A 15,075-nucleotide genomic window follows, 5' to 3' on the forward strand; every position below is an offset into this window, starting at 1 on the left:
TGTTGCTCTCATTTAACACGGCTCTGGATAAGAGCAAGAGCAAAATACCAAAAATACAAATGCAGAAGCAAGGTGGTTATACAATTTTTTTTTTAAACATGGAGAGAATGATAAAAACAAATAAAAGGTTGTTGACAGGAGGAGAACAGAGCAGAGGGATGAACAATGCAGCACAGCAGGATGAAAATAATCTGTTAAAAAAGAAAATCGGCTTCCTCTTACATTTCTGGCATCTTTTCCTCAAATTAGAAACCGCTCTGTTTTTTGATGCATTCTGTGAGATCAACAGAAATCAGTGTTTTCATTCCCCAACCATCACACTCTCGCTCTTCACTTCTGCCACGCCGTGAAAAGATGACATCAGCAGCTGAACCTGTACTGAATTAAATCAAAACTTTCCATTCGTCATCAGCCTTTTCTCCCTCCTTTCTATCGGCCTGTTGGTTGAACTGATGTCTCCCTGTCACAGAGACGGGTGATTGGCTCTACAGCGCCACATGATGTATACGTCCATCACCGTAACGGTGCCCTGGGGAACCAAGGAGCAGTGTGGAGCTTAATAACAACACATTTAGAATGTTGTCAGACAAATACACTCACTAAACCTATGTACACTAGTGACTGGATTGAACGTATTGGCTGATTTCAGTTTGGGTTTAACAGTTAGAATCAGGGTGAAAACAGGAACAACTAATTGAGGAGCATGAAGTGAGAACGCTGTGTCAGCGGTGCATCTGTTTTTCATCTTGTGACGTCACAAGCAACAATCGCTCTTTGCACAGGAGGCTCAGGTTACAGCTGTTCCACGTCCTCACACACACACTCACACACCTAATGCTGTTTCACCATCTCCACATTTTATCACACGCACAAAAATATGAAAGTGTTGATTGAGCTTTGCTCTTCGGGTGTTGCAGAGATTCTTCTCTTTCAATTAAAAACGCAACTTGGTGTACATATATTGACACGGAGGGATTTGATGGTAATCATTTAAATATAATCTGGGAGCTATAAATGCTGTTTCCTTGAGATGAAGAGGAAACATTTAGAGCCGAGCTGACGTACTTGCTTTGAGGACAGCCTCGTTGACCTCGATCTCTCCGCTGCCGGACTCCTGGCTCATCAGGTGGGGGTAGTAGCTGGCCGGCTCGGGGCTGGGGGCGTCGCTGGAGTAGTTGGACAAGTTCTCTCTGGGACTGTCCGTCCTCCCGGGCTGCACTCTGTCGAACATGGCTACCAGCTGGAAGAGACACACACACACACACGCAGTCCTAAATGATCATGCACATGAAGATTGCCTCAAGGTGAGTGTGAGAGTGGAAACAATGGGATTTCTGGCTGGATAAACACTGCCAGGTTCTGCAGTGTTTCCACTGTGCCATGATCACAGTGCAGCCTTTATGTGATTTATCCAGCAAACAGTGGGGATGCAACTTGCTTCCTCCTGCCAAGTGTGCAGATGTGTGTGTGTGTGAGCGTGTAAGGAAAGCAAACAGAGCTGGATTCACAGCTCATCTCCTTCTTACGGTGCAGAGGGAACTTCGGCAACTTCTTCCCACCTGAGCAAAAGAGGAAGACGTGACCAGCGACCGGGCCGAGCGTCGGTTCAGAGGAGCTAACACACCCGGCAAGGAGCGGCGAGGTGTGTACGTATGAAATTAACAGTCAAATGAAATCTGACATGAGAATGAGAAGCTGCCAAACACAATGACACGGCTGCCACGATGAGGCGGCGCGGAGAGACGGGGGCGGCCAAATCAACAGGGGATGGAGGGCAGGAGAAGACACACAATCCTAATTGAGACAGGGACATGATGGCAGAAAGAGCGAAGGGGGGGAATGTGTGTGTGTGCGTGGCGACTGCGGGCCCGTGCAAGCGTGGGTGCGTGGTTTTGATAAATGGGCGCGTGGCAGCGTGACGCTCTCATTAGACGGTGCTGGCGAAGGAAATGACCACTTAATGAAAAGCAATAACCGCAATGGAACAGGGGGATGGAGAAGGAAACAACAGACAAGTGGAGGACAACAAATTAACAAAGGAGTTCGGAAGCTGAGTGTGTGTCTGTGTGTGTGTGTGTGTGTGTGTGTGTATGTGTCTGTAAACAATAAGCAATGAGGAGGTTGCAAGATATGTATCATCCATCATGCTGTGACGCCGCCTCTCACCTCAACCTCCCGTGATTCAATATCTCTGTGACACCTGGCCAATGCTATGCTAAGGAGAAGCCTCTACTGCGTGTGTGTGAGTGTGTGTGTTTGTGTTTGTGTTTGTTTGTGTGTGTGTGGAGAGTAAAGCAAACGAGTGAAAGAAAAGATGAGGAATCGGGGGGCTGGCCGATGCAGAGAAGAGAGTGAAAAGAAAAGAGCGAACACCAGGAAAACAATCTGATTGCGCCGCTTGATGGATGCATCTCGAGCTCTTTCTCTCTTCTTTATCTGCTTTCCTCTCTCCCTTCTTATCTCCATCCCTCCCTCCTTCCCCCCCTCGTCTCTCTTTCTCCAAACTCGCTGACGGCATCAATCAGAGCAGAAGTCTCGGAACATCATGTGGATGTGCCGACGAGCCGAGAGCGTCTTCCTCCACCGTGCGGGGGGGCGGTGATGATGATGATTTGTTTTTCAGGGACTTTATTTTTTTTCCCGGCTGACACGGGCAGTGGGGGGGAGTGACGCTGATGAAGGCCGCCCTGCTGCTGCTCATCATCACTCAATCAAACGCAAAGTATCAACAAAATCACTTGATTCGGAACAAGCTGCAGAAGGAATTGACTTTTTCGAGGCACCGTTTTTCCCACGATGATGATGATGATGATGATGATGATGATGATGATGATGATGATGAGGTCGCCATGACCATTAATCTGAGCGAGGGGGCCTTTGCATTTCATCCAGAATATTCAAAGTCAAAGCTCAGGCAAATAAAAGGGAAAAACACTATTAACTGAACAAATGGAACCGTTGCGTGATAAATGGACCCGGGGTTCAGACCAGCGGGGACGCAGCACAGACGACAACAGACAGCTGCTGGTGAGGGTCAAGCGGAGGTGAGAAACAGACTGACAGCATGTTAAAGTGCTGAGGGCAATCCGCCACTGATTCTATTCTGTGCATCAGTCACTTTTTGACAAGCTGCAAAACAGATAATATTGTATCACAAAATATGGCTAGATGCATTTAGGGTTAGTAAAATAGATTTTGGATGTTTTATGTTGCAGCTATCAATCAGCTGCTCCATGCACAAGAGACAACAATCACAACAACTGTGAAATAACAGGATGCAACTCCAGGTCTCTCACTCTACCTGATGCAAGTCACGTGCACGGAGGAAGTCGTGGTTGAAGTTTTATTCATGTTATGCAGCAAATGGCGATGAATACAAATTGTGATCCATTTTTACTTTATCATATGTTGTGTGTCCAGGAAGTCACAGCAGACACGTACCAGGGGTAAAGCGGATATGACGACCAGAATGAAACGTCCCGTTACCTTGAATCAAATTGGAGAAAAGAAATTTCTAATTTTCAGAAATGGTTTGAAAGTCCGTCCTTCGAATCCTGCACCAACACGCTCGTCTCCAGGACCCTGTGCCCTGGATGAACAACAAAACCTTGACTGGTTCACAGTGTGCAGGTTTTCTCCCAGTCCCTCCTGACTGGCATTAGTATTCCAGGACACAAATCTGTCTTATTCTTCATGCTGGGTCCGATCGGGGATATTGATATGAACCCGAGGAGCCTGCATGTCAACTACTGCTGAATAATGTGACCCCTTTGTCTCATTTCCATAACACACACACACACACACACGTTCGAAAACACACAGTGATACCTGTGCCAAATACAAATAGCCAAACCTTTCGTATGATCATGCGGCGTGTGTATCCAACCTGACCAGACTAGCTGGAAGGACTGTGGATGAACGTGTGTGTGTGTGTGTGTGTGTGTGTGTGTGTGTGTGGGTGTGTTGCAGAGCCAAAGTGATTATCATGACATACATGAAAACCTTATACTATAGCAGGCATGAAGCAAAGACAGCGATAAACACTGTGTGCAATCTTGTCTACACTAATTGTCTACACACCGCCTACAGCATCGAGTTAGAAAATGTTGCAATAATGTGCCATGTGTTTCATAGAATGTGTGAGTGTTTCACAAAAAGACAAGAATAAACCAACCCACAACTAATTCCTATTAGGTTGTGTTGTGATTTCTTTATATTTACAGTTATTTGCACTAAAGTTTAATGTTTAAACTGTAAAATAACAAGCTTCAATTACATTGTATTGTCATAAGGGTTTGATAACATCTTAGAAATTGTAGCCATTTTTATAACATGTTCTGTTTTAGTGACCTTGTGCATAACACTGACTCTGCTGTATCCAAGCCTGACCTTTGACCTCCCTCTTAAAAGTTCTATATATTCTCCGATCAATAAACTCACTCATTAGTATGATTGCTTTGACGGGGCCTGCACGAGCCGACGGCCAATCAGACGCAGCGTTTAAATGCATTACGGTTTATTGGAATATTTAATGGTGAGGATATGAAATGATCCCAGCTGCTGTAAACAGTATATTGTGTTTACATGTTGCGACTAACAGATGGAGCAGTTGAGTGTTTTTAATAATTGATGCACTCGCTAGGAATTAATTAGACGAATGCAGCACGTCCTGTATGGAACACACGAGGGAGAGGACACACACACACACACACTAATATGGGAAGTTCATACACTGTATAAAAAGGCATTACTTAAAAAACACAACTCAGAATATACAACTGTGAACACAATCTCATGCACATACACTTTTCATGGTTAAAAGGACAAACAGTGCCCCCTTGCTTAAGTGGAACACTACTGCAGCTGCTGGAACCACTCAAGCATACATAAGTATCACACACACATTCACACACATACTCACAAACACACACAACCTCACAAACAAACACACACACTTCCCTATTTCATCTGCTGGTACTAATCAACCCATTTTTCTTCTCCCTTCTCATCGCTGTCTAACCCTGCTGTGTGTGTCTGTGCTTGTGTGTGTGTTTGTGTGTGTGTGTGTGTGGTACCAGTCTATTGAGATGCTCTGCTTTTGTGCTGTTGTCATTTATCTTATGACTGGCCCGCTCTCCTCCGTTTTCTTCCTCTCATGCTATTCTTCATTCCTTCTTTGAACAAGAGATGCATAATTCAGAGGGAGCGCACGGCATCCTGACAGTAGTATGGTAACCCAATCCTCTCACACACACACACACACACACTTATATTTACAGTACACACACACACACACACTTTCTTCACTAAAGTGCATTTAAAAAAACAAAACTATTTTTAGACACCTGTTTTTTTCAAATGCCAAACCGTGAATCAGAGAACAAGCCTCCTACTCGCAGCGCACACAAAAAAAAAATGAAAAGCCCGCTATGACAATCTCACTTGGCGTGCACGTTTGTGATCGCACCACAGCTGAAAGGAGCCAAACTGCAGTTTTACGGTCAAATGATGGAACTGTGCACAAAACGAAACGCTTTCTCCGTGAGGAAAAGCGCTTTTGTGGCATCGTGTGAGAAATGACAATCAATTTGAAACCAGGCGTGGACAGTGATTTGCGGTTTTAAACAGACGAGCAGGTAATCGTAATTAGTGACACTCTGCGGCATGAAGAGCGGCGACGCTGAGGATGTAGCTGCAGGTTGAGAAACATACATTATCAATGTTTAATTCGTAAACGGAGATGAACAATGATGGGGTTCAGATAATTTAAATGCTGCGCACGCTTTCCACAATTCACTAAACATTTCTATTTAAGTTAAGCTGCTTTCAGACGTGAGAACACAAACGTCTGAGTCACTTCTCCTGCCGGCATCGAAGGGAAAATGCACAGGAAAATGGAACATGATGATGTTTCTAAAATCAAACTGGAAAAAGCACAAATATCTAAGTGGTGTCAAAACACAAAAGGGAAATAATGTGTCTCTGATGTCGCACCGTGCGCAGCATTGCATTCTGGTCTATGAGGCAGATGTCAGTGCAGGAATCCAGATGTTTTATTCATCGTTTAACACTCGTAAAAAACTGATTTAAAAAAAACAAAAACGGGAAGCACTTACTTATTATGGACATACCAAAAAACTAAACATGAACACACCCCCTTCAACCCGATATTAAAATGAGCTCTAGCATGTAACACAAACTAGTCCATGTTCAAGAGCACATGCAGCACACAGACACAGACACACACATTTTCCAGGGCACCGCCGGGGCCGTCGCAGGAATGTTGGGCGCTGTGTTATTTAAACAAGTAGAAAATTGGTTGTATTACCGGTGAGAGCAGGGCTAATCCTACTTCTATTTCAGCCCGAATCTATACAGCACACAACCAGATGTGGGGGATTACCTCCCAGGAACACACACACACCTGGCATTAGGCCTAGCATGCACACACACACATAAGATTAGAGAAGCAACAACAAAGACGCGAAGGAGGGACACACACCGTCTCACGCAGATGCACAATCCAAGTCGTCTGCCGGTCGGTGAGGGACACCTTAACAATAATGACTGGTCCACGCAGACATCAGGACTTGAACCTCTAAATCTCTCCCGTCTGCTTGTTTGAAGGGAAGCCAGAGGTTCCACACGGCGGCTCGTTCTTCCACATCGAACATAACGGGCTCTTTGATGCTTCTGACAGACTGATCTAAACACGAGCACACCAAAGTGAATTCCTCTGTCGGTGCAGCCGGTCGGAGCGTTTACATTCATTCAAATTTAGCAGACGATGACCCAGATCTTTCAGGATTTATAAAAAAAAAAAAAAAAAAACAACACCCAAAACCTGAGGAATCGTGAATTCAGGGAAATGGAGAAAGAAGTCCTGTCTGTGTAGATCTGCATTATTGACAGGTTCTCTTTCCGGCAAAAGCCAAAAACGTTAGAAATCTTTCTCATGGTGCTCAGGAGGGTTGTGTTATCACTCTCTCTCTCTCTCTCTGCATCCACACACACACACACACACATCTGTCACATGATGGAGCACATATGCACCCGGTGAGAGTACACACACCCATTAACACACACATGCATACTCAAAGCGAGCCACCAGCTGAGGTGCCGCGGTGCCGGGCTACGCTCGGTGACACGCCACATTATTATTTATGCACATTCATAAAGGGTGAGGGTAAACTCTTCATAAATCACCGGTGCCCGAGAGGCCCCCAGTAAGAGGGAAGGAGGGATGAGGAGAGGGAGGGAGGGAGGTGGGTGACAGGCAGGGCTGCGGGACTCGTATTTCTCAGGCAGAGCGAGACAAATATCAAGCCCGGCTCGTTCATCATTACCGCAGAGCAAACACATCAGTGGCGGCTACACTGGTCCTGTTCTGCATCTGTGGACTCACACACACACACACACACAAACACACTCAGAGGGACGGGGGCTCCCCTGGCGCACAGGAAGTCATAACCTCCTTCTCATGAGTGTGCACAAACACACGTTCCCACACACAAACGCAGGAGGGGAAAAATCACACACGCTTTTGCAAAAGTCTAATAATCAGCTTTCTTTTCCCTGTTGCCACCGGGGGGGCCAGCTCCCCCCCAAGCCTCCCTCCCTCCCTCCATGCTCCCTCCTTCCTCCCTGGGTTCGACGGGGAAATGGAAGGAGTGATTAACTCCGACCCCTTCACCTGAGTCTCTCTCTCCCTCCCTCCTCCCATCCGCCCTCTGTTAAACACTACACTCTCATACTTCCCCTCACCTCGCTCTCTCTGCCCTTTGCCTTCCTCTTTACGCAGGCGGAACACTAACGCTTTGGAGGATCTTAAAGTGAAATCTGTTTTTTTCATTACTATCAATCATTAAATTATTGATTATTTATAGTTTTTTCCCTTTGATTTTCAGATCCATCAGCTCATATTGTTTCTTCAGGCCTGAACATGTGGGTTTACGCCACAGTCGGAGCTTGCTGATACACGTGTTACATTCACAACTTGCTGTTGCCATGGAGAGGCAGCATCACTCACAGCCTGGAGGTGTTTTTAAAACTCACCTTTTTCCTCCACCAATCAACATATGTTTTTTTTTCCCCTGAGAGTCATCAAAGCCTGGAGAGAAGTGTGTGCGTTAAAGGTCCACGAGGACAAACCAGGGCCGGACAGAAGCATCCATCCAGGTGTATAAATGTCAGGGGGGCCGGGGCTCAGACTATATGGTTCCTTTTACAGTATCATTAAACTGGAAATAGATGTGAGGGTGTGAGGAGCTCCACTCTGACTGCACTGCAGCGATTTAATGAAGGACGCCGAGCTCATTAACTGAGTGGGGATCAGCTTCTAATTAACAATCAATGCAAAGCAGGTATTTAAGTAGTGCCTGAAAAAAGAAGTTCAGGGATGAATCTGGAAAGAAAAGAGTTCAAAAACCTTTTGGTTTGATGAGGCACTTTGTAGTTTCTCCTCCAGAGACAGAGCGTTACACTTTTTATAATCGACACAAATACAGTTTCTATATCTATTCTATTCTTCTTCTTATCTGACGCAAACAAAGAACTCAGGAAATGAGCTGAGGGGAAAACAAAGAATAGTAAATGAAGACTGGAAAGAAAGATATATCATGATCAGAATTGTATTTAAAATCTTTGACCAGGATGCGCCGCACGAATTAACTCATCCTGGGTTATTTCTGGATATGGACTGTATTAGTATGAATGAATATATAGGGGAATGCATTTGATAATCCTTATAAGTTTGTATTTTTCCAGCTGTTTGATCATTTTATAAACTGAATCAATCAATACTTTAATAAATATGCCTTTTAGCCTTTGTAGGCTTTGTTAATCATGTTTTTTTCCGAAGAGTAGAAAGCAGAATAACTTCCAACCCCACCAAAAACAACCCTCTTCTGTTCCATATGTCCCTTTCATGTTAAATATAGGTTGGCTAATAATTCGAGTGGCCCATTCACACACATTACCGGCCACAGAGCACCATTCATTAGGCCAATCAGTGAGGTGATGAGGGCAAGAGGCCGAAAAAAACCGAGTAGTAATAACAGTGTGTGTGTGTTTGTGTATGCAACACAATGGACACAGATGTGGTTTCAGCTGTGCAGTCGCACCAGAAACCATTAAATATTTAACCTTAATGACTTGGGATTCAGTATTACAAGCATTTATCCTCTTGTTGCTGCAAAAAACACACACACACAAACACACACACACACATACTTCAGCGCGTGCACAAGGGAGCGCGCACACGGACGCCACTGTGACTTTCTGCTGATTTGAGTTATTAGCAGTTGGAGTGAGCCGAGACCGGGGAGCAGAGGGAGAACACCCCACGCTTCACACAAACTCACACACACACACACACACACACATATGAGTGAGTCTGGGGCAAAGTCATGGAGGAAAACAGATGGCGTGAGGCTGCCTGGGTCAGAGAGTGCGTTTGCTGTAAACAAGTTGATCTATAATAGATCATTAGCTGGATGTGATTAGCTCCTCTGCCGGCTGCTGTGCCAAAATCCCTGTTAAATGATAAGGCTGATACCGACGGCAAACACAGCACAAGCTGCAGCTTCAGCGCACTGTCAATGTCACTGGATGAAACTTTTTACAAAGAGAGATGCTCCGATACCATTTTTCACATTCCCGATACCTGGACTTTGGCAAATCGGCCAATCATGCCTACTGATCAGACACCAGGGCTTTTTCTTTTAATAACAGCAAAAGCAGATACATACAGAGAACGATGCCACCATGGAACTACTTTTATTATCTAGTTCGACACTCACGAATGAAAAGAGATACACAAATAAATAAATCAAAGAATACAAAGCGTTTAAAGTCGTTTTTGCAATTTCGTCTGAAGGAGGATATTTAGGGTTGTGTAGACAGAGATTCTTTTAATATCAAATCCAAAGTTTAAAGATGTGGTATCGGATAAGAAGCAAGATTCACAAACTTTACAATGCCCGACCGTTCTGGGATCGGGGACATTACCGATTCTGGTATCGGCTCATCTCTATTTCTAGTCATACATAAATTCATGTTTCCCGTCGTGCAGCAGCTGCACTGGATTCCACACATCATTTGAAACACGGACCATGACAAAGACAGCCGCCTCCTCCACATCCCCGTGTCCCATCTTCTTCCACACCAATTACGCACACGTGTCATTAGGTGGAGCAAGTCCGAAGGAGACCTGAGCACGGCCGCCCTCCCGGGCTCCTGCTGCCCGACCACAGCCGGCGCAGGCAGGTTCGGTTACAGCCAGACCGTCTCGCTCCATTAGGAGCTAATGGGCGTTGGGATGGCGACACAGAGGGCAACACGGACTACGTGTGATTAACAGAAGGAGAGGCACCACAGGACAAGATCTGAGGGCGGGATGACCTGACCTCGCCTCCGTAAATCACACACACACACACACACACACACACACCTACACACAGAGTACTGAAACAGGCCTTATCCGAAACCGAATCCCAGACTTTTGCTTCAGTGAACTGACAAATCACTTTGGAGATGTGCCATCATTCAAAGTCAGAGCGTAGAGCAATGGATCATGTAAAGGAATTAAAATCACAAAGTGCAACTTTATGAGAAAACCCCACATGCGTGCAAGTGGATGAAAAGACGGGCACGGCAAGAAACGTTTCTCCTTAAACCTTTAAGCTCTCTCATCGTAATTACAATCAAACAGGGTATGGTGTGTGTGTGTGTGTGTGTGTGTGTGTGTGAGGGCCTGTGTGCGAAGGGGGGTATTGTTAATTGAATATAATCAGATGAAGAGCTGTTGTGGTGTAAGAGGGAGTCGAATCAAGGTCGAGACTGATGAGATACGATCAAATCAGCTCAAGTGACCGAATCCCGCCGCTCGAAACGTTCACCCGCTCCGTTCTGATCTGATCCCATCTCCTGGAAACAGCCTCACACCGAGAGGAGCTCACTTCATTCAATACACTTTTTGTTTACTGGAGATCTGAATATATTATTGTGTTTGTGTGAAGTTCACAAGAACACATCCAATCTGTAACAAATCCTATCTTTAAGAAGTTTACATTCTTTATAGAACATATAGACTACTGAGCATCACCAACATGTATAACAGGAGATGAATCCAGACTGTAGAGTGCAGAGACTAACAAAAAGCAGAACGACACCACCGGGGGAAAATAGGTTTTCAGTTTACTCACAGGAAGTAAGAACAAAATAAATATACTGAAGATAAAAAACCGAACAAACAGGACTGAAATGTTGAAGAAATAATATAAATGTATGAGAAGTATAGAAGTAGAGAAAACTGATCCATTCAACTAATATTTGAATTTAGAAAAAAAGAATTTGAGCAAGGTGTTAGAGGAGAGACTGTGTTCAGTGGAATCCAACTAATTTAGATTCAACCGAATACACATACAGAAACATAAATAGTATAAATATATATTAAATCACTTGTTAATATGTATGCATTGGTAAAAAATACATATCTTTTCCACTGTGCTCCTTGGGGAAATTGCAACGAGCTCTTTTTCATGGCATAAACGCATGTCAGAAAAACCTCAAACTCTGACGTGATCATTCTTGAAATCTGTTTAACGAGACCATCCAGTATCTCGTCACGTACGTCTAACTACAGACGCTGCAGGGGGACGTGCAAACGTACAGTTTGTTCTGTCACTTTCACACATTGGAGGCACTAGACAACATTCCTGCAAAACCGGACAAACACGCTTTTGATTACGATTTCCTATAATGAGAATTCTGGCGTGAAAACAGATCCTTTAAACTGAAGACTCATTTTCCATTATGCAATTTAGTTTACGACAATCAAGTCGAAAAAAATGCTCAACATGTCTGGAGCCTCCGGGCTTCGGCGGCGATGGCAAGCCTTAAAAAGATTAAATGTTCTTTTTACGAATGAAATCAATTAAGCAGACAAAAGGAGGGAAATAATGGCTACAGGTGAACTACAGCTGCTTTCTACTAAACCCCAGTTATGTGCAGAATCCGTGCAATTATTATTCAAATGTGTGAGACGGACATGATGCCGAACGCGCCCGCAGGTAGGGATGTATGGATCCTGATTAGAATGTGAAGAGGGTATAGATTATGATTAGGACGGCATGCATGTGACATTTTCTAATCATGGCACTTAAACCTCGTGCTCCTGCTCATCACCGGCCATTCAGCCCCCGTGTGAGCAGTTCCGCCACTATTCAGACGCCAATCAAACGCGGCCGGTGCTGAGCAGGGGGGGGGGGGGGGGGGGGGGGGGCGGAGGTGAGGGGGAGAGGTGTCACGGAGCACCAAAGGCTAATCAGCACGTCGGGCGCCTCGCAATCACGACCCATTCACTAAACAGATTCTCTGGCGGGGTTAGCACGTTTTTCGAGGGAACACTTTATTGTCGCCTGTCAGAGGCGGGCTGACATCTGACATCTAGTAAATGACTTCAGGCAAATCGCAAGACTTACAAGAGAGTTCTCCTTGGACGGCTGGGGAGGAATCCACAGCGGCACTATTTGATCGAGAGCTGTGAAGCTGCAGATAGGGACGCTGTTGTGTGTGGCTGTTAAATGTGCGTGACTGACTTCACTTTGTGTTGAGATGGTGCAGACCTACAAAGGCTGCTTGCAAAATTAAGCATTTGCCTGTTGATATGTGTTTAATCTTTGTCTGCGTTCATATTAATAAATCTATTGACCGAGTACAGACTCAGCTGGCAGAACTAAGACACGTGATCATATCATCACTGTTTTTGCATCTGGAAACTCGCTCTCGGCCTGTTTTAGAATAGAACGATGATTTTACTGATTACTTCTAAGGGCGCTCACATTGTTAAGATGTACTTCTATTATAGAAAAAAGCCAAGCCGGTCACAATAGTCTTAAATGAATTAATCTAAGGAAGTTTTTAAGTGTTTGTTAAGTGAAAAAAGTCAAATCTGTATAAAAGTCAATAGGTATCAGAGAATATGATATAAAAGTGGTGTATATATACAGTATATACACGTAAAGGCCTTTTTATGTATGTGTCTCTGTGTATAATCTACAATCTTCAGTGTGTAAATGATTCCTCATGTGCTCCGTAATTAGAATCATTATTCAAAGCAGTGTCATTACTCATAAAAAGTTACAAAAGCTAATAACCACAAGACCAAACTTTAAAATGTCACGACGCGTTTCCGTGTGACCGATCCATTTCTCCAGCCGCGCGTCCTCCACTGTGACACGCGGGCAGAAGAGATGCATGGTGGGAGATGGCCTCGAAATCAAGCAGGCTGACATTTCGGAGCGAGATCAGCTGAGACCATTTGCATTGCGGCAGCCAGAGACCGCACAGGAGGTTCATCTCCGCCTTGTAGGCGTTGTGATTAAAAAAGGGCTAATTAAAGAGAGATGGAGGAAATCATTCCCGTTTTCTTTTTCCATTAAATTTCCCATGAAATTAGATTTCTCATTGGCTGCACTGGATGGGGGTTTTTTTATGCCTTTTTTCCCCTCCCTGGCGAAAACAAGGTCCGTGTAGGGTAATGTGTCTGAGTGTTCAGGCACATGGAATGAAGAGTGACAGTCCACTTAGGAGAAGACGTTCTGCTCCCCGAGTCTAATTCCCATTCTGGTGGGGATTGGCGTGACAAGAGGGGACACTCACACATGTTAAACATTCAAATTTCAGCTGTGTGAGGGTGCAGGGACAGGATTGATGAGATCTATAATCAAGCAGCATCTACAGTACATGGAGTTCCATCTCTGTGGCAGACAGCAGCTTTTTTTTGGGGACAAAATACTCTGTTATATCACGTATAGCCCGACAGCTCCTGTGCACCGCGGAGACGTATGGGAGTAATGGCTGCGGCTAATGCGGTTTCCCGAATGACAGTTCTGGTGGCGGTTAATGGGCGAATGTGTGGAGGTAAAGCACTACATCTGTAACTGCTACTGAAAAGAGGGAGAGGGATGAGAGGGGGGATGGAGGGCGAGAGGAGAGGATAGGAAAAGGATGGAATAAGAAAGATATGGAAAGAAGAAGAAATGAGAGGAAAATTCAGAATGATGGCTATAAATTTCAAATTTGACAACTCGAGAAATGGAATAAAGATGGATGATTGACAGCATCTCTATTAATGTGGCAGTTCATCACATTACGTGAGTGAACAACAGGATTACTGTCACTAGAGATATCCTCCTCCGCCACTGTCTCCATATATTGTTTTTCCAGCCATATTTGTGTAGCCACTGTGACCTTTGACCTGTGAGATGTACTTAAGTTTACAAGTTCACGAGGCGAAAACTGATTTTGCAAGGTCAGTGTGTCCTTGAACTTTTGACGGACTGAATAACAGACGCACAAAATGATGGACGGTCGACCCCCAGAAAATAAAAAATGCCTTAAATTACAAACCCAGCGTGTAAGGACAGACAAGATGACGGATGAAGAGGAAAGAGCCGGTCGACTAAGTGCAGTGATTTTCACACAATGTGACAAAAGAAGGGCAGGAGGGAAAAGCTCTAGCGTCTCTCCATCATTAAAAGTAGTGAGGTATCTGACAGGCCAGTGACTCCAGCCGCCATGTGAGAGCTGCAGGACACGTGCACACACACACACCCACACACAACACACTCACAGCAACAGGGTCAAAGGAGAGGGAGGCTTCATGGAGTACGACTGACTGATCCACGACCTGCAGTGCTCTCTTTATACTGTGCTCCTTTGTGTGCACTGTGTATATGTGGTCACACCTAAGACCACTCCCCATGGCCTTGTGCACATTCATCAGATTGATATTAATATTTATGAGGAGGCTGATGGCCGGCGTCTCGAGAGGGAGGGGGCGGCTAATGATTGAGAGGGTGCACGTCGGTGAGTGCGTGTGTGTGTGTGTGTGTGTGTGTGTGCAAGAGTCGTAAATGCAGGGGGCAGAACTGTAATCAAATCACAGCCGCCTCTTCATCTCAACCCTCATCAACCACCAGTGGCGTTACTTCGCTGCACGCTAATGCTAACATGCCTCGCACAGCGGTGGGAGACGTGTGTGCATCTGTGTGTGTGTGTGTGTGTTGAATA

General features: G+C 44.9%; 1 protein-coding gene across 2 annotated transcripts in view; it reads right to left on the reverse strand.

Moving 5' to 3' along the window:
* pard3ba (par-3 family cell polarity regulator beta a) overlaps positions 1 to 15,075 on the reverse strand; it is a 125,650-nt gene that overhangs the window by 101,752 nt on the left and 8,823 nt on the right. For both annotated transcript variants that reach the window (XM_062380477.1, XM_062380475.1), the window contains exon 3: positions 1,066 to 1,240. In XM_062380477.1, the coding sequence (XP_062236461.1) occupies positions 1,066 to 1,240 (175 nt within the window). The remainder of the gene's footprint in view (positions 1 to 1,065; positions 1,241 to 15,075) is intronic.

This window comes from Platichthys flesus, chromosome 22 (genome assembly GCF_949316205.1).
Source record: "Platichthys flesus chromosome 22, fPlaFle2.1, whole genome shotgun sequence".
Taxonomy (NCBI): Eukaryota; Metazoa; Chordata; class Actinopteri; order Pleuronectiformes; family Pleuronectidae; genus Platichthys; species Platichthys flesus.